A 21,209-nucleotide genomic window follows, 5' to 3' on the forward strand; every position below is an offset into this window, starting at 1 on the left:
GATATGGTATTGAACGCAGCCGACAAGTCCAACAGAACCAGCACTGCATCCTTGCCTTGGTCAAGGGCCAATTTCAGAGTTTCAGATGTATGGAGCAGTACTGACTCTGTTGAATGGCCCGGTCTGAAGCCCGATTGCTTAGGGTGTAATACATTGGAATTTTGTAAGAAATCATTAATTTGTGTATTTACTAATTTCTCAGTGATTTTACTCAGGCAGGGCAGTAGTGAGTTTGGTCTGAGATTAGAAAGCGTGGTGGGGTCAGGAATTTTCTTTTTTGAAGAGGCTTCACAGCTGCAATTTTCCAATTTTCGGGAACTTTCGCTATCCTGAAAGTTGAATTAATTATCTGATTGACAATTGGATTTATGATATCTACCAGTGTGTGTAGAACTTTAGGGGGACAGGGATCAAACGGTGAACCTGACTTACAAGAAAAATTGCTTGTCTAGATTGTTCCAGATTAATTTCTTTAAAACAGGTGAGTTCGCTATTGTTTTCTCGAAGTTGATTGCCATTAGGAGGAGCAATACCGTCCGTGAAATCTTTCCTTATGTCTATGATTTGTTTTCCTCAAAGAAATTGGCGATGTGGTTACATAGATCCTGTGAAGGAGAAATTTCTTGTTCAAGACAGAAGAATTTGGATTAATAAAAGATTTAACAATATTAAAAATAGTTTTTTGGTTGTCAGCCTTATTAATTAAATTAGAGCAGTATGCTCTTTTCTGCTCTAATTTGCTGATGGTATGCTCTGAGTGCTGATTTAAAAGACTCCATAGCATCTGTGTTATAGTCTTTCCTCCATAATTTTTCCAATTCTTTACATTGACTTTGTAGGTCTTTTAGATGGGGGGTGTATCAGGGGATGACTCTTTGTTAGTGTTATTTTTCTTTAAAAGGGCTAAGGGTGCCAGAGTATTAGCCAGGGACAACATCCAATCATTGAAGAGAAAATTGTCGATTGAACGATTTCCTTTAAGAATAGGTTTCCTGGCTTCTACTATGTTTAGTAGATCGGGATTTGAGATCATGCTGTTCCATCTCCGAGTTTGAGCACAACCTTGTTGGCTAGGATATTTTTCTTCTGAAGCATTTTTTGGGTCAGAATTAATCGTATGCAACTCACAACCATTAACAAAGCCAATAGTCCTGACTTGTTGTAGGAATGGCGTTACTTGCATCATATATCTAGATGCAATGACAGAAACAACAAAATACAAGTCGGGCGGCACACTAAGCTAAACATAGATTTTTAGCTTATGTGTTTTGAGCCATGCCCATAGTTACATTGGCCACACCCCTTTCAGAGACCTCCCCAGTTTTTTCATCCCATTTAAAGCCCTGGGGGTTACCTTAGTACATCTAGTAAGTGATAACATAAGAATGGGAGCAGATAGAGATAGTGTTTACATTCAAATTAATTGTAATTTAAAATCCTCTTTAACTTCTAGAAAATTGTAATTTTCTGTCCCAACCATCTGTGCCTTCTGTCAGTGTCCTGGGTCACTGACTATGAACGGCTCTGCTGTTGGGGTTTGTGTATTGCTTCTAGACAGTAACACAAAGTGGGCCTTCGTATGAGAGGACTGCCATACTGGCAGGATGACTGGGTTGGAGCTGTACCTGCCTCACTAATACTTCAAATGGTTTTGCCTCCTGCACACACAAAGCAATTTGACACCAGGCCTGCCTGCCTTTTCTCCCCCAGTTTGGAGCCTTGACATGGAAGAGCTTTCCAGGACTAGGCAGGGTGCACCCCACACAAAGGTTGGCCCCGGGTATAAATATTGGACATCCAGAGCCACTCTTCAGAACACTCCTGAACCTCTGGACACTACAGAAGAAAAACTGCCCTGCTGCCAGCAGACTGCCCTGCTGCTTGATGACTGCCTTGCTGCCTGAAATTGAAGGCTGAACCTGCTTACCGTCCTCGTACGTTAACTCAGAGTGACTCCAAGGGTCAATTGGCTGACCGATTTGAGTGCCAGGGACACAACAAGCTCCAGAGGCCTCACTGGAACTGCTGAGCTGACCTGCTGCAATTGGACCTTCCTGAGCTCTAGCTCTGCTGGCGTGAGTTCCTGATTCCCAGTTGGGTCTTCCCTGGTCCTGGACCCTTGGCTGGCATCAGCTGACCTCCTCCAAAGAAGAAAAGGTGAAATCCTGAAGATTGGGCTCTACACATTTGCAATTGGGCCCATTTGTGCTGAATCTCTGCCACCTGTTATTGTGTTATGTTATTTGAGTTTTTGGTATAGCACACAGCTCATCTCGGCACTGCAGGGCAGGTAGGTGAGGGAAAAGCAGCAATTAGAACAACCAGGTTTTCAGGCGTTTTTTGAACTCTGCTAAGCTTGGGCAGATTCGAATGGAAGGAGGGTGTTTATTCCAATGGAGAGGAGCCAGATAGGAGAAGGCACTGCCTCATCTTGTGACAACCACCAATGCAAAGCTCCGGTGAGATCTACCTTTGCACTACAGTGACTGCCAGCAGGGACCAGCAACGCGACAACTGTACTCAGCAGCACAACAACAGCCTGCTGTGACCACCAGTGCGAAGCTCTTGCATCGACCATCTGTTATGCCTGGCGCACTCTTTGTGCTACAGCGATGACCAACCCCAATACTAGGCTTGCTTTTCGGACTACAGTGACGACCATCCCTGACACTCTCTCTGCTCCTCGCAGCCTCCTTCACCTCAAACGGAACTCTTTGTACCAGGCTTTCAAAGGTAACTTTTTAGTGGTCGAACCTGGTCCCTGTATCTGACCTAAGCTCAAACACGGTCAGTCTGAACTTCTGACTTCATCCCAGTCTATCGTGATCAGATGACTGCGAGTGACGCTTGGTGCTTCTAGGCACTATTTTCACAAAAAACATTAAAATTCCATTTCTTAAGTTGTACAAATTCGATTTTAGGTGTTCTGGTATCATTTTATTAATTAAAAACGTACTCTTATTTTCCTAAAGTGGTTTGGGATTTTTCTTGTGTTGTGTTTTCACTTTATTGCTGTTTGTGTGTTGCATAAATATTTTACACATTACCTCTGTGTCAAGCTTCACTGCTTATGCGGCAGGCTACCAGAGAGTTAAGCACAAGTAAATACAGTGACTTCTGTGGTTCACCCTGACAAGGATTTTGGTTGTTTCCTGAGTTTCCAACCCCCTCAAGCAATACCACAAATTTTCATAGATGCAACTAGCAAGCTGACTGTGCATTATTCTTTGCGATTTCTGTGTCTGCAGTAACCCATCTCCACAATGAATTCCATGAGAAATTATATAATTAATAAAAACAATGGTGGTATTTTACTACTTATATATTTTCCAATATAATTAATTTGTAAAAAGAGATCCTCTAGTTCGTGAACATTCTTATGAGACGGTCGTTTAAGCTCACATGGAAAATTAATCAATTCATGCTTCTCTTTAACTCATTTTCTACTTTCAGAAGTTTAAAAAACAACAATACTACCTAATTTACCAGTGCCTTCTAGATAGTGGTCTCTGCTTCCTTCTACTAGTATTAGATGCTGTTCTGTTTCTTTGTTCCTGCCAGTAAGGGACCTTTTAACTTTGCTCTGCTTTGTGTTATACGTGTGTATATTTATATGTTTTGGGCATTTTTTACTTTTGAATAATTCAACTCCAGATCTATTATTCCAGCATAAAATCTAGCTGCAATCCAGATTATGGAGTAATTGTGGTTGTTTATCTCATTTGCAATTATTTACTTGCATGGCACAAGGCAAGAATGAAGGTTTCATCCAGGAATTGATGACCAGGACCACCAAACATCTGGGGTGCTGGAGGCAGCAGGCCATCCACCAAACTGAAAATCCACCAAAAGTCTTCCTGCCGATATTGCAGGTGCTCCAACCAACATGGCAGCAGCACCTTTGGACATAACTGTGTCAGTTGGTTATTCCATGATGGCATGGCGAGCCAGTCACAATGTTGTGTTTATTTCTTTTCAAAGTCGAGACATTTCAGCCAGTGCCTAACAGGGCCTTTTTTTGCTTGCCCTGTATCGCGATGCTTTGAATAGAACGGAAGGCAAGGGATGTTATGGAATTTTAAGATCTGCAATAAATAGGGGCCTTCTAAAGCTGTCATCTTGCCGTTCCTTACCAACAGGGTGTTTCCTATGACAGCCACCTGTTACTCCACTGCATAGCACTTCCAAAGCCTTTAAATGAGACAGGAGAACCAAGAGGGATGCAAATAGGTCATCTGTCAATTGTTGGGGATAGCCCATTCCTGCCTACTATAAATGAGCCCGTGACATTTACGACTGTGCCAACTCCTATCAAGGAGACTAGAGGAATTCAGTCTATCTTCCCCTTCATCTAGATGAGCTACAAGATGCCTTTCTAGTAGAATGTGGTTCCTGGGCTCTGCACACTGCAGCACCATTACAGCACTTTAGCTATAACCTGTAGCTGCAGTACCAGAACAAGGTAGGTTGTCGTTCTTTGCAAGAACAAAGTTGGCATCCACCGCAGAGAGTTCCCAAAGAGGCTCTGAATAAAAAAAAGATATGCAGTTACAAAGGTACTCTCTGTGCTACTTGCAAATGACTGAAGCTTACATTTGCTTGGCATCTTTTTTAAGTCCCACCCACAGACAGGTGTAGATGTCTGTTATTGAAGACTTGTATACTGATACTTACAATGGGCTTTGGGTCAGCACATTGATTATTAGTGTTTGCTTTCTTGTCAATTTTCTTTTCTTGCTTCTTATTTGACGACTTTACTTCCTTCTCGTGTGTTTCTCTCTCCCCTGGAGCATAGCGGCCGTTTCCATCCCTGTGATAAAAAGACTTGTATCCTACCACTGCTTGCATTCAGGGAATTACTTTTCATTTTTACTTCAGTATATCTCTCTCACTCTCTTTCTCTCTCTCTCCCTCTCTCTCTCTCCCTCTCTTTCTCTCTCTCTCTCTCTCCCTCTCTTTCTCTTTCTCTCCCTCTCTTTCTCTTTCTCTCTCTCTCTCTTTTTCTCTTTCTCTTTCTCTCCCTCTCTTTCTCTCCCTCTCTTATAGCCGAGATACCCGCCACCCCCTCTCAACACAATCCCCAAAAGGAGTGAAACCGGAAACAGTTCTTGAAGTTTTTGGAAGTGGGATGGAGTGACCATCCCGGCCGTATTTATTAAAACAAAATTAAAACATTAAACGTTTCATGTTATGTACAATTTCATTACCATATTGCGATGTTTGGCTAACCTTAACAGATTCTCTAATACAGAGGTTCTCCTAGCCGAACTAGCAACCTACAAAACATTTCTTGACATATTGAAATTGTACAACCTAACGTTTAAGGGCCAACGGCAAGGTCATAACCGGTGTCAAGATCCCTAACCGGACTTACCCCTCCCACTTGGGATGGGCGACAGCACGGAGGCGTACCTCAAGTGCAACTACTACCAATTTCCCTTGACTTGACGGGGGCACCTAAAACTCGACGCCAGTTAAAGGTCGTTCGAATACTCGTGTGAGGTATCTAGAAGGTATCGTGGCCCTTATCCCAACCCCACACAACTTACCGCATCTGCCGTCGCAGATGTCACTGGCCCCGGGAAATTCCCCAGGAGGGGGCTGTAACCCCTCCTACAAAGGAAGGGGCCTTGACCGCCTTTCCTTTACTTCCGGCGACCCATCCTTAGAAGGGACCGCCTCCCCATTGAGGGGCCAATGGCCACCTCTCCCGAGCGCTCCCATCCGTGTTGGGTGACGCCCACTCATAGGGATCTACTAATTAGTGCTCACCGATCATGACCTTACCGCCTACCAAAATAAATACGACAGTGCAAATTAACCTAAGAATACATTGGCCACTATGACTGAAAGAGCATACATCAAAATTCGACACTAACTGGATATCTTTAATGGCAAACATACTCAAAACGAACATTCTTTATTAACTCAAAATCAACATGGCACTACAACCTGGAAACGAAAACAAAACAAAATTAATCAACTTTATTATACACAACTGGCTGTCTTCAGGGGCTGGTGGGTGGGTCAAAATTGGCTCTTCGTTCTGTCCCGAGCTCACGTGCAGCGAGGAGGTGCAGCTTCAGAGCACAAGAACAAGAGGATGTCTTCTGGTCTTGCGCCCCTTTTTATCCGTCTTCAGGGCGGGCGTATACCCGCCCCTGCCTGCCCCTGAGGGCGTGGCTGGCTGCGTCGGTGTCTAGGCCAGCCCACTCTAGGGCGGGAACGAGCGCGCCCCAGCTACGCCGCTTCGGGCATACCAGCTGAGACGCGCCTCCCGCCCAAAATGGCTTCCCGGGGGGATCGAGGCACTCGGCCATAAGTTCGGGGGGACCGATTCGGTCGCCCCTTTCCATATAGCCGAGATACCCGCCACCCCCTCTCAACACAATCCCCAAAAGGAGTGAAACCGGAAACAGTTCTTGAAGTTTTTGGAAGTGGGATGGAGTGACCATCCCGGCCGTATTTATTAAAACAAAATTAAAACATTAAACGTTTCATGTTATGTACAATTTCATTACCATATTGCGATGTTTGGCTAACCTTAACAGATTCTCTAATACAGAGGTTCTCCTAGCCGAACTAGCAACCTACAAAACATTTCTTGACATATTGAAATTGTACAACCTAACGTTTAAGGGCCAACGGCAAGGTCATAACCGGTGTCAAGATCCCTAACCGGACTTACCCCTCCCACTTGGGATGGGCGACAGCACGGAGGCGTACCTCAAGTGCAACTACTACCAATTTCCCTTGACTTGACGGGGGCACCTAAAACTCGACGCCAGTTAAAGGTCGTTCGAATACTCGTGTGAGGTATCTAGAAGGTATCGTGGCCCTTATCCCAACCCCACACAACTTACCGCATCTGCCGTCGCAGATGTCACTGGCCCCGGGAAATTCCCCAGGAGGGGGCTGTAACCCCTCCTACAAAGGAAGGGGCCTTGACCGCCTTTCCTTTACTTCCGGCGACCCATCCTTAGAAGGGACCGCCTCCCCATTGAGGGGCCAATGGCCACCTCTCCCGAGCGCTCCCATCCGTGTTGGGTGACGCCCACTCATAGGGATCTACTAATTAGTGCTCACCGATCATGACCTTACCGCCACAGGCCCGGATAGTTGACCGGCTATCCGGGCCCCCCACCAAAACTCCTAGCTAAAGGTCATGTTCCAACGTTTTTAACCATGCTAAGAAGTCTCCTATGAGTAACTCATTTCCCACCCGAGACAAATGCACACCATCCCCCATATACATACTGTCATCATTAATACAACCGTGCGAGATAGAATGCAATGTCCTGGAACGGAACAACCTACTCATTTTGTTATTAAGTTTCCTAACAGAATGGTTCAAAGCAGGGATCGAAATAGCCCCCCGCCACACTTTCCGTGGGATCATATGAGACCACGCAATTATGCACCCCGGAACTTTCCTCGCCAACCAACTTACGGTGGAAAGCATTGCTTCCAGGAGAAGTCGTCTACCGGTGGTGACCAAATCATTGCCCCCTAAATGTACTATGACTATAGACGGCGGTGACCTCATCCGCCCTAACAAACCCTCAAAGTAAGCTTGAAACTGGTCAATACAGAGACCGCCCCTTCCGTAGAAGGACATCCTGTACCCGTATTCCCCAGCTACGTGAATCATGTCACCTGCTTTGAATACGTCTGCGGCACGCCTCACGTATGAGTGGCCCACGACCCACACCTCCTTTCTCACAGCCGGTGATGTCTGACCGCTGGCCCGGTGTTGGGTCGACTGCATAGTCCGCCCCGCCTCGAAGGCTTGCGTAACTGAAAACCAAACAAAAGACAAGAAGCGTGAGTACATTGTTACAGCTTCACAACATGTGCAACCGCACATACCTCTTATAACAATTGGAGGACCAACGCCCCACTCGTTTTACTTGTTCCACATTAAGACCCCTGGCTGCAGCTTCAGTGGCAGCCCCTATCCGAAAGGAATGGGTCCCAAACTCACCCGGGTCCAAGCCTGCTGCGGTAATTGACATCGCGAGCACCCGCTGAAACTGAAACTTTGTCAGTGGGGTGGCGTCCGCGTGTCTCAACATTGTCCCCCCCCATGATGCCACCCTTTGTGCTAGGTAATCCTCTACACACCTCACCGGACACATGGAGGACCCTGGAATCCTGCGAATGACTATGCAGTCTCCCACCCCACTTTGATCGGTTTTTGACTTGACAAAGGATACCGTCATAGTCTCACCCCTGATCTGAACGTGGTCCCGGCACAAACCCCCCGCCACATCCCGCTTGCTCCTTGCCACCAGCTCACTTATCCTCATAGCCCCGTGAAATGCAAGCGTAAAAGCGGCTCGGAACAAACAGGCCTCGAACTGAGACGAGCATATGTCGGGGAGTGTGGCCAGCAACTGGGACAACCTATCCGGACCTATCGGGCGCCTCTCGTCTACTCTGCGACCCTCAAGGCGTTGCCACCCACGCAGCGCTTTCTGTACAGCAAAAGACGCTGTCGGGTCCTGGATATTATGAGCCCTGGCAACAAAGGAGATAGCAGCACGATGCCTCTGGGCTGTAGCCACCGACTTCCCAGCCTTACGCAAGGACATCAGAAAATGTACTACCCAATCCTCATGCCCCCAAAGTCCCCCTCTCTCAGTCCCCAAAAAGGCCAAATAAGCCCGAAACGCCCCTTCGTATGCCTTCCTCGTCCTTGGTGCTAGACTCTCTCCCACGAGGTAACGAAGTTCGGGGCACCGAGAGACCAGAGAGCTTCGGGAAAGGGTGCTGGCTCGGGGTCCGCTGATGGAAGGAAACCCGAGAAAGCCTGCATTTGAAAACGAGACAGTGCATCAGCAGCCTGATTCATCACCCCCGGGACATGTTTTGCTCTGAATACCACGTTCAGTTGCATACACAGTAAGACAATTTCTTTAAGCAGCCTCAAAATCATTTTACAACGTGCTGCCTGACTATTAATGCATTCTACAACGGTCATATTGTCAGACCAAAATATGACAGAATGATTTTTGAATCCATCGGGCCAGGACTTGAGGGCCACCAAAATAGGAAACAGCTCAAGGAAAGCAATATTACTCGTCAGCCCCTCATCGTGCCACCATGTTGGCCACTTTTGTGCCGACCATTTTGTGCCGAAGATGGCGCCGAAACCCATGCTTCCCGCTGAATCCGTCCATAGACCAAGCTCTTCAGAGGACAAGGCCGGTTTGTTCCAGACGACTCGACCATTGAAATCCGCCAAAAATGCTAACCAAATACGCATGTCTTGGCGGACCTCGGCCGATAACCTCGTGCGATGGTGACCCTCCTTTAGGCCGACCATCGCCTGTGCAATCGAACGGGAGAAGGGGCGGGCCATCGGGATCACCCTTAAGGCAAAATTCAACTTCCCCACCAATTGCTGCAATTGATGCAGCGTAACTTTAGATGCAGTGATACACATTTGCAGGGCTGTCTTGAATTTCGATACTTTGGAAGCTGGTAAACGAAAACAACCCTCACTAGAGTCCAACTCGATCCCGAGGAACTCGAGGCAAGTCGTGGGACCCACAGTTTTACCTGGTGCCAACGGCACGCCAAATTGATTCATTAAAACACAAAATTCAGTCAAGGCCCGGGCACATTCATCATCCCCAGCGGCCCCAAGGAACAGAAAGTCGTCGAGGTAATGCATCACATTCCGAAAACCTGTTTTCTTCGTGTAAACCCATTGCAGAAAACTACTGAATTTCTCGAAATAAGCACAAGATATCGAGCACCCCATTGGCATACACCTGTCCATGTAAAACAAACCTTGAAACATGAATCCCAACAAACGTTGGTCATCCGGGTATACCGGGAGCAAACGGAACGCTGACTCGATATCTGATTTCGCCATCAGCGTCCCGGGCCCCAGGCGATTCAAAATGGCTACGGCCTCATCGAATGATGCGTACCGCACCGAACACATTTCTGGATTAATTGCATCGTTTACAGAAAGGCCATGAGGGGCTGATAAATTGTGAATCAATCGAAACTCACCCGGGTCCTTCTTGGGGACCACCCCTAAAGGAGAACAAACAAAGTTCCGTACCGGGGGGACAGGAAACGGGCCGGCAACCCGACCTCGGGTAACCTCTTTCCGGATCTTATCCTGTACTACAGTAGTATGCTGCAAGACGGAAAGTTGATTTTTGCACGTCCCGACACCCTGAAAGTTACCCACCGGGATGCGGAAACCATATGAAAAACCGTTTCGTAGCACCCCAGCAGAAGTACGATCTGGGTATTCGCTGAGCCAGGGAATCATCGCCAGGGTATCAATCGGGGTTGGTAAAGGCGCCCCTCGGACTATATTAGACCTGTTTAGCGCCTCCTCTGCCCCCATTTTCACCCGATTTGGCTCTGCACGAGGACTCAGGATGGGGTGCCCCACAACCACTACATTCGTGTTTGAACTTACAAGATCCCGGGGGCCTAGTACATTTGCTTCTGTTGAAATTGAAACAGAACCCCCTCTTCCCTGTATTGCCGGCGGGTCTCGGGTAATCGTCTGTACCCGTACCCGACCGAAAGGGTGTCCCCCCATTTTGGCGGGAGGACTCACTAACAGCACTCCCCACCAATGGCACTTTCAACATTCCCGACTCTTTCATCTTATTCCATGTTAAAGAATCGTAACAGTCCCAGGTTAAACTTTTGTTATGCTCCATCGCTTTCCTGAAAAGGTTATCATAACAGAACCATTGGTTACCTTGGTGTGATGTCGAGTACCCCATAATTCGTGACTGATATACTGGAAATTCAGGGAGCAAATCAGGCCTACGTTCCCCCAAAATTGCCGTGAAAATTCCCCAAGCATTCCCCCAGTTACCAATATTTTCATTCACTTTAAAGGCGGCCATTTTTGCGCGCCAAACACTCGGATGCATCAGATCCTTTTGACCCTTAACAGTTTCGACCTCATAGTGATCGACGAGCAGGGAGAAAATGTTAACGTATTCCCCCGCCCAAATCTTTTCCTTTATTGGCAAAGGAACATGTTGCCCCAATCTTTCTCTACGAGAGGGTGTTGACTCATCCCTTGCAATCGGCAATGGCCGCTTACCTGCACCGGACGCTGCTTCCGTCCCTCGTGGCTTGTCTATCGCCGCATCCGGCGCGGGCACCTTGGCTGCATCACGTTTCTCGCGCAACTGCTTTATGAGTGCTTGCGCTTCGGTAGCCATGGCGCCCCCATTACTGTCCCCCAACCATGCTGCTAACTGTGCCGCCAATTCGGGAGGCATATCTTCGGCAGACGTCGGGGTGACTATCACGGGAATCGGATTCCCCTCAACCGGTACCGGGGTCGGTACCGGGGCTGGCGCCTCGAGCGGAGAACAGGGAACCGGGACGTCTCCCCCGACCGGCCCCCTTCTCGGCCTCTTTGGCTTCCCTCCGGCCGGTGGACGCCCCGATCCCTCCTCGCCGTCTCGCTCCGCCAACCGCTTCTTAATTTCGGACATGTCCTTCATGAGTGCCCGAACCAACTGGTCAGTCGACATTCCCTTTGCTCCTTTCTTGGGCATCCTTTCGACGAAGTATCTAAAAGACAAAGAGAGAGATTAAAACGCTCAAAATTGGCTCTTCGTTCTGTCCCGAGCTCACGTGCAGCGAGGAGGTGCAGCTTCAGAGCACAAGAACAAGAGGATGTCTTCTGGTCTTGCGCCCCTTTTTATCCGTCTTCAGGGCGGGCGTATACCCGCCCCTGCCTGCCCCTGAGGGCGTGGCTGGCTGCGTCGGTGTCTAGGCCAGCCCACTCTAGGGCGGGAACGAGCGCGCCCCAGCTACGCCGCTTCGGGCATACCAGCTGAGACGCGCCTCCCGCCCAAAATGGCTTCCCGGGGGGATCGAGGCACTCGGCCATAAGTTCGGGGGGACCGATTCGGTCGCCCCTTTCCATTCTCTCTCTCTCCCTCTCTTTCTCTTTCTCTTTCTCTCCCTCTCTTTCTCTCTCTCTCTCTTTCTTTCTCTTTCTCTTTCTCTCCCTCTCTCTCTCTCTCTCTCTCTCTCTCTCTCTCTCTCTCTCTCTCTCTCTCTCTCCCCCGCCCCCCCCCCCAAACTCTCCGCATTTGGTCTCCAATTCCCCCAAAGCTTATATATTCCTTCGTCCACCCCTCCTGTCTGTCAACCATTGTCTCGCGAGTGATATATATGTTGGGAGCACAAATTAGATGTTTGTTAGGAACCCTGTTGGACTTTTGAAGGAGAAATTGTGAATTGATGGGGCATTATTTTGGAAAAAAGCTCGTGGAGAGCACAAAGAAGTGTACTGTAGTATCTGAATAGGAAAACCTTCTTGGGAATGTTTGGGTTTAGACATCATAAGGTTATTTAATGTTTATGAAATATATCAAGGTTTCTACTGGTACTCATAGATCACTATTGGAAATGACCTGAAGAGAAGCTTGTAAAAAAATGTAATACAGGATAGTGACTACTACTGGATAGCTTAAATTGTTATGGTTGCGGTGTACAGGACACCCCCACGCCGCACGGCCCTCAAGCTGCTGGCACGCCCCTGCCTTGCACCACAGGCTCGTCTCGGACCTTGGTGCCCCCTTTGCTGCCGCTCGTTCTTCCTCCCTCGCAGCTCTCCGCTTTTTTTCTCCCCAGCTTGTCCTAAATTGTACTTGTGCTACATCAGCATTGCCATAAGTTGTATTTTTGTCTTCTGTTTATTTTCATTTTGTGCCTTTTGTTGAATTTTACACTCTGTTGTGTGCCCCCCGCTCCCCTCTTCCCGCCGCTGCTCCCTCGTGGCCCCGCCTCCTTTCCTTTCTGTACACCCCATTGGCCGCCCGCTCCCGCCTCCCAGCTGCTCCTCCCTCCCACTTCACCTCATATGGAGACCGCGCGCCAGCGCAGCGGGAGCGCCGATTGTGCGCAAAAGGCAAGCCCGTCCGCGCCCAGCGCCAGGACCCCTGGCCCCCGACTATGCCAGCCCACGCGACGGACCTATGACGCCGCCACCCACAACGCACTCAAACCGGACCGGAACCCCGCCTGCCACCAAGCCCCCCCGAAACTCACCCACGGACCCTTCACCTGCAAAGTCTGCAAATTCACCTGCTTCCGGACCTACACCGCACCCGATAAACCGAGCACCAGCAGCAACCAGCTCAAGTGCATCCTGCTCAACACCCGCTCAGTCCACAGACACGCCGTCGAACTCTGGAACCTGCTCGACGCAACATCACCACTCGTCCCCTTCCTTACAGAAACCTGGATGAACGCCTCCTCAGCACCGGACATCGCCATAGCCATCCCGGATGGATACAAGATCACCCAGAGGGACCGCATCAACCAGACTGGAGGAGGCATCGCCATCGTACACAAGAACACCATCCACATCACGACCAACATGACAACACCTTCAGCGCCGCCGAACACCTCCACTTCCAGATACACACCGATCCCAAGTCCACCCTCAGAGGCACCCTCATCTACAGACCCCCGGGACCATGCACACAATTCAGCGAAGTCATCGCAGACTTCATCAGCCCGTACGCCCTCCCCTCCGCTGACTACATCCTCCTAGGGGACCTCAACTTCCACCTGGAGAACAACAAAGACAGCAACACCATCACCCTGCTGGACAACCTCGCCAACCTCGGACTCAAGCAACTGGTGAACACCCCCACCCACTACGCCGGCCACACGCTTGACCCCGTCGTCTCCTCCAGCAAGCACATCTCCTTCAGCCACTTCACCAGACTCCACTGGACTGACCACAGCTGCATCCACCTCAACTTCAGAAGAACAATGACCCACCACGACCCGCAACAGATTCCTCGCAGAAGCTGGAGCAAGATCACCACCGAGCAGCTCACCACCTCGTTCCTCACCGGAAGAACCCAGAGAGTCCGTCTTCCTCCATTCACGTCAGAGGCCTCTGAAGTCATCTGCGGCGTACCACAAGGATCCTCACTCAGCCCCACCCTCTTCAACGTATACATGAGCCCCCTTGCGGCCATCGCACGCCAACACAACCTCAACATCATCTCCTACGCGGACGACACGCAACTGATCCTTTCTCTCACCAATGACCCCAGCACCGCCAAAACTAACCTACACGAAGGAATGAAAGAAGTTGCCGAATGGATGAAACTAAGCCGCCTGAAACTGAACTCAGACAAAACAGAAGTCCTCATCCTAGGTACATCCCCATCTGCATGGGACGACTCCTGGTGGCCGGAAGCCCTCGGAAAAGCACCCATCCCGACAGACCACGCACGGAACCTAGGCGTCATCCTGGACTCTTCACTTTCAATGAACAGACAAGTCAGCGCCGTATCCTCTTCCTGCTTCAACATTCTTCGCATGCTCAAAAAAACCTTTCGCTGGATCCCCACCGAAACAAGGAAAACAGTCACCCATGCTCTGGTCACGAGCCGACTGGACTACGGTAACACCCTCTACGCAGGTACTACCGCTAAACTCCAGAAGAAACTCCAACGAATCCAAAACGCCTCAGCCAGGATCATATTAGACATCCCACGCAACGAACACATCTCTGGTCACCTTAAAGACCTCCACTGGCTACCCGTCAATAAGAGGATCACTTTCCGACTGCTAACCCACGCACACAAATCACTCTACGACATCGGTCCAGAATGCCTCAACTCACGACTGTCCTTCTACACCCCCTCCCGCCAACTACGCTCTTCCAGCCAAGCCCTCGCCACGGTACCTCGCATCAACAAGACCACCATGGGAGGCAGATCCTTTTCATACCTGGCTGCTAGAACATGGAACTCACTCCCCGCTTACCTTCGCCTAACCCAGAACCACCCAGCATTCAGAAAGCAACTTAAAACTTGGATATTTGACAAGTAACCCTCCCCCCTTCCTAAGCGCCTTGAAACCCTCTGGGTATGTAGTGCGCTATACAAATTCTCTGACTTGACTTGACTTGACTTGACCACCTCCTTCCGCCAGAACCCTCCCGCCAGCACAGCGGACCCCAACGAAGCAGCCAGCAACCTCACACAGTGGCTCACCAACTGCGCAAATGACCTTGCACCACTGAAGATCCCTCCCAGCAGACCCGGCTGCAAAAAAGCCTCCTGGTTCACCGACGAACTCAAGAACTCCAAGAAGAACTGCCGCACCCTCGAGAAAGCCTGGCTCCACGACGAGACCACAGACAACATGACTGCCCTCAAGCAAGCCACCCGCAAACACCACCAGCTTATCCACACCACCAAGAAGACAGCATTCACAGAACGACTGGACAACAACGCCCACATCAGCAAGGAACTCTTCAGCATCGTCAAAGAGCTCTCCAACCCCAGCGCCGGAAACGACGACATAACCCCCTCGCAAGACCTCTGCGACTCACTCGCCTCGTTCTTCCACCGCAAGATCGCCGATGTACACAACAGCTTCGGCGCACCTACCACGCACCCAACCACCGAACCAACGCCCCCCAACACCACCTTCTGCGCCTGGACCGCGGTCAGCACCGAAGACACCACCCGCACAATGAACACCATCCACTCCGGATCACCAACCGACCCCTGCCCCCACCACGTCTTCAACAAGTACGACTCCATCATCGCACCCCAACTCCGGGACATCATCAACACCTCCTTCAACACCGCCACCTTCCCGGAGATCTGGAAGCACGCCGAGCTCAGCGCCCTACTGAAGAAACCAACAGCAGACCCCACCGACCTCAAGAACTACCGCCCCATCTCGCTCCTCCCTTTTCCTGCCAAAGTCATTGAGAAAACCGTCAACAGACAGCTTGCCGCCTTCCTCGAGACGAACGGATCCCTCGACCCCTCGCAGTCCGGTTTCCGAGCCAACCACAGCACGAGACCGCCCTCATCGCAGCCACTGACGAAATCAGATCCCTGCTCGACAACGGGGAAACAGCGGCCCTCATCCTCCTGGACCTCTCTGCAGCGTTCGACACTGTCTGCCACCGCACCCTAGTGCAGCGCCTCAGCAACATCGGAGTCCAAGAGAAGGCACTGGAGTGGATCATCTCTTTCCTCGCCGGAAGAACCCAGAGAGTCCGCCTCCCCCCGTTCAGATCCGAAGCCACCGAAGTCATCTGCGGCGTACCGCAAGGATCATCACTCAGCCCAACCCTCTTCAACGTCTACATTAGCTCTCTCTCGGCCATCGCACGCAAACACAACCTCAAAATCATCTCCTACGCTGACGACACCCAGCTGATTCTCTCCCTCACCAACGACCCCACCACCGCCAGAACCAGCCTGCATGAAGGGATGAAAGACGTCGTCGAATGGATGAAGAACAGCCGCCTGAAACTGAACTCAGACAAGACGGAAGTCCTCCTCCTGGGATCATCGCCCTCCGCTTGGGACGACTCCTGGTGGCCGCCTGCCCTGGGCAGCGCACCCAAACCAACGGACCACGCATGCAACCTGGGCGTCATCCTGGACTCCTCCCTCACGATGACCAAGCAAGTGAACGCAGTCTCATCATCCTGTTTCAACACCCTGCGCATGCTCCGAAAGATCTTCCAATGGACCCCCACCGAAACTAGGAAGACGGTCACCCAGGCCCTCATCACCAGCCGTCTGGACTATGAGAACACCCTCTACTCTATAACCACAGCCAAACTCCAGAAAAGACTCCAGCGCATCCAGAACGCCTCAGCACGACTCATCCTGGACATCCCGGGCCTCAGCCACATCTCCGCTCACCTGAAAGACCTGCACTGGCTCCCCGTAAACAAGAGGATCACGTTCAGACTCCTCACCCACGCACACAAGGCTCTCCACAACTTGGGACCGAAGTACCTCAACACCCGCCTCACTTTCTACACACCCACCCGCCAGCTCCGATCCGCCAGCTTCGCCCTCGCCTCCGTCCCAAGAATTCGGAAATCCACCATCGGAGGAAGTTCCTTCTCCTACCTGGCAGCCAAGACATGGAACTCCCTCCCCACTCACCTATGGCTGACCCAGGATCACCTCTCCTTCAGGAAGTCACTCAAGACCTGGCTGTTCGAGCAGTTGTGACCCCCCCCCCACCCTCTGCGCATTGAGACCCTTACGGGTGAGTAGCGCGCTATACAAATTCTATGATTGATTGATTGAAATGGATTGTCAGACTCTATTTTGAGAGATAGTGGAATTGCACATTGTCTCTTCAGCCATGGAGGAATATCACAGGAAACCAACAGTGTATCTCCCGGACACATATGGGCAGGAGGTGCCCTAAAACCATACACATAGATGCCCACTGTATGAGTTAGGGAGTATTGCAGAACAGGGGGCATGTATATTGAATAGCCAATCGGCCTATCACAGGAAAAATTCCTTTTAGGCTTCCAGAAGACAGAATCTGAACACAAGGGAATGCACTGGCTGGCTGCTGTAACCCTGGCATTTTCAGTTCCCTTCTGCTCATTTTGAGTTTTGGTATTTTTTTTAAGTAGGGGGGGGTGTAGGTATGTAATAGAGAGAGAGAACGAGGAACTACCCTGTCATCTGTATGTTTCAGTCCCGTTATGTACAATGAATTTATAGCATCTTCTCTGATACTGCGCGGCTTGAAGCTAGTGGGAGAGACCAGAAAACGCTCCATTGGAACCTCAATCTGACTTTAATAAAGATGTCCCTCATTTTGGGGGTGAATGCCCTCTCGAATACTGCTTTATTACTCTTACTGAAGTCCAAGCATTAAAACTCCAATTTGACACACGACCCTGCCTTATACACGATGCAGTTCTATACATTATTTGTGGAAAAACATGAATTTGTAATATGAACAGTGGCAACTGGTATTTCACGGCGGTGGGGGGGGGGGGGGGACGGGGGGGGGACGGCGAGGGGGGCAGGGAATGAAAAAAAAGTGAAACACTTACCTGTGTGCTCCTGCAGCCACTGCCACCTCTCTGTCCTCTTCGCTCGCTTCCAGGACTCCTGGGCAGAAAGCATACAGCTCGCAGGCTCCCTATAGCCAATAACAATGCTGCATTGTGATTGGTCTTAGTGCCGTGGTTCAGTGTTCAGCCAGGGAATGGGAACCTGGACATCTTCTTCACCCAGGCTCTAGTGCAGCCTGGGTGGAGAACATGCAAAGTGCACATGACGGTGTGGCCGCCCCAAGGCGGCTGGCCAAAGCAACATGCACACTTGGAGTGGGCAAACCACTCCTACCCTGCCTTACTCTGTGAGCAGAGCAGCATGCCCCTACCCATCTGAGCAAGGACGGAAAATTAAATAATAACAATGAGTTATTAACATTTTATTTTTTCCTTTTTGACTTGTTTAATGGTACAACGCTTTTGAATACAAATGCAGTAATTGACTTCATTTGATCGTCCGTGCAATACATCTAAACCTCTGCTGCCTGTTATGAAATATTTGTATACAGCGGTTCGCTCAAAATTTCTGTCACTTTCTTGCTGATCCCTTTTCTGCCCTTTCACTCTCCACATTTTATCCCCCTTACCCACCCAACCAGGACCCTGCAATTTCTTAATAGGCTGTAGTTTTGTGTTTGTTCTTGTTCACATTGTGAAGTTTTGCTTATCGAATGTTTGTCTAAATTATGATCTGGAAAACACAAAACTAAAAACTCAGAATTGAAGCTAAGGTTACCTTTTTTGATTTTAGGGTGATTCTTTGAAAAAATCGAAATTAAGGCGAGACAAAGAAAAACAATCATGCAAGAGCTGCAGCGAAACCTTCAATTCGATTACGAAAAGGCGACATCACTGCAAGCAGTGTGGATGCGTGAGTGCCCCATATTGCATGTCAGAGCATACTGTGGGAAATATTACAACATTGGGGATTGCAGTAAATAAACCACTTTAAGATCTTAAAATTGCATGATATGCTTTATATGGATTGGAACATTTGCATCTTTAAAGAGCCTAGAATTTGTATCTCAAAAAAATCCAAATCCGTGTGCACTCCTTTTGACTTTTGCTCACTAGTGATAACTAGTGTGTACATGCCTTTTAATGCACATGCCAATGGGTCATTTTGTGATTAAGAGACTCGTGATAACACTGTATGTTTTTTACCAATCTGCAGTTGCTAACTTTGCGTGACTGGCACTTTCTTAATTGTCTTTTGGACTCTGCCAATTTCCTGATCTTCTCCTGTCACATCCGTGAAATTTCACTGACATGATTTAGGATAAGAAAATAAACTGCCTTGGAAGAGTGCAAACTAACCACATTTGCTAAGTTTCACAGACACAAATTGGGAATAAGAAATTAATTTGCTCACGATAGCTCAATTTCTTTTGAGGAGAAACAATTGTATGATTGGCTTTATTATAATTGGACAACTTTAAGAGAACCCTTGGATAAGTATAGTAGTACTGTGCTATTAGCTGCTGTTTATTTATTCTTTTGAAAGTATTTGCATATCTATCTCGTTTTACAAAGCAGCATTATATTGATGCTGTTTTAATACTGTTTGAATTAAGACTGTAACAAGTTATTTCTTTCTGATGTAGGTTATTTGTGCAAAATGCTCTGAATTTAAGCCCCTTGCAGACAACAGTCGTCATAATCGCGTTTGTAAGGAATGTTTCCAGTTGTCGTCAGCCGTGCCAGGTAGCCCAGGAGCAGAAATTATTGGTGAATACAGGAAAAAAACAGCTGTGGAGGTAATCTTTTAAGCAGAATCAGATCGCAATTAAATGGTTTCCATACTGTTAGTCACTGCTAGTTTGTTAAATTGTTCTTTTTCCAACTTTCTTCTCAAAATGGGAACTTTGGGCAAGGTGCTAAATTTCCATTTGCAAATACGGCATATGCAATTCGTAGACCAACTGCTTTCCAAATATGAATTCAATTTCCAATTCAACCTTATGTGGAATTAGGTTTCGTTACAGTTTGTAGGAGGTCACAGAACAAGCTACTAATGAATATTAATAAGGCCATTTGCAACCACGTGACATTGACCATGAATGCAAAGTTTAAGACCTTCAAGGGATAGCAGATCACCATCCTCGCATGTGCTTTAGCAAATTGGAAACCTTTTTTTGGAGCAACCCATTTCTATTAAAGGTGCGGATGCTGCAATTAAAAAAGAAATCCTACTGGGGACGGCAGGGGGTGGGGGTTCTCTCTTGACCACTGTCTTCAGCCCCCTCCATTGGTGGAATGAAAAGGTCTGAAGAGAGCAGTCAAGAGGACCATTGGGCTTCCCCCCAATACAAACAAATTCTCCCCATACTACCGATATGACCACCGAAGTGGAATTTGTCTCATGGGTACAGAATACCCTTTGGCAATGTTAGCACACAACTTAGATGTCAGTAGCTGATTTGCCACTGCAAAAGGGCTTTGTGATATTAGCTCATTTTTCTTTATTTGCTGACCTAACATGACCTACTTCGAATGACCAAATAACAAATGTAGAAAGGGTAATGTATGTGAGAATATACAAGTTTGCATGAAATGATACATATGTACAGTGTAAATGTGAACTATTTGACATGCAACACATACTGTTCTGTAACAAGAAAAATACATAATTTTGATACTGACAATCTGATACCGTTATGATTTGATGTCACAAAACCTAGGGTCAGAGCGAGCATAATGTTAAAAATATCTCCGTACAGCAGGAGAATCTTCAGCAATGAAAGAGACACATTCTTTTTTACAATCCTTCAGTTTGACTGTTCTTATTCTGACACTTCATAGTCATTAACCTTTGTGGAAAATCATATGGTTCTCTCATTACAAGGACACTTCTGGAGATGGTGCTTGAATGGGAGCTGTATGGAGCCCTGAACATTCTCTTTAATGCCAACCTTATATTGCATGGAGCTGTCCTCTCCAGCATCACTGGGGATTGGGGCGGAGGGCGTTGGTAGGATCAGGGAAAGTTCTGCTACCATGTATTCTTTCTTATGAAAAGGCATACATCATTAACATCACATAAGTACAGTAGTGAATTGGTTGAAAAGTAGTATTTTAATACACTCTTCTACTGAACAGCCTTGAAACTATAGTACCATGGAGCATGATGTCTTCATTACAACTCACTTTATATGTTTTTTCAACCGAAGAATCTCAGTACGGATCCGAGGATCTAAAATGTCAACACCAAGCACATTTGTTACATGGATCCTCTTCTCCCACCTGAAATCACTAATCCTGCATTTCAGCATTTATGTTTGTTTTAATTGATGGGGTCAAGATTGCTCTGTTTGTGAGATGGTCTCACATC

General features: G+C 48.4%; 1 protein-coding gene across 1 annotated transcript in view; it reads left to right on the forward strand.

Annotated features, from left to right (window-relative positions):
• FGD3 (FYVE, RhoGEF and PH domain containing 3) overlaps positions 1 to 21,209 on the forward strand; it is a 569,969-nt gene that overhangs the window by 527,793 nt on the left and 20,967 nt on the right. Inside the window, exons 16-17 of the mRNA XM_086939157.1 lie at positions 18,630 to 18,749; positions 19,483 to 19,635. Of these exons, the coding sequence (XP_086795283.1) occupies positions 18,630 to 18,749; positions 19,483 to 19,635 (273 nt within the window). The remainder of the gene's footprint in view (positions 1 to 18,629; positions 18,750 to 19,482; positions 19,636 to 21,209) is intronic.

The sequence above is a fragment of the Lissotriton vulgaris genome, chromosome 9 (assembly GCF_964263255.1).
Source record: "Lissotriton vulgaris chromosome 9, aLisVul1.2, whole genome shotgun sequence".
Classification (NCBI taxonomy): Eukaryota; Metazoa; Chordata; class Amphibia; order Caudata; family Salamandridae; genus Lissotriton; species Lissotriton vulgaris.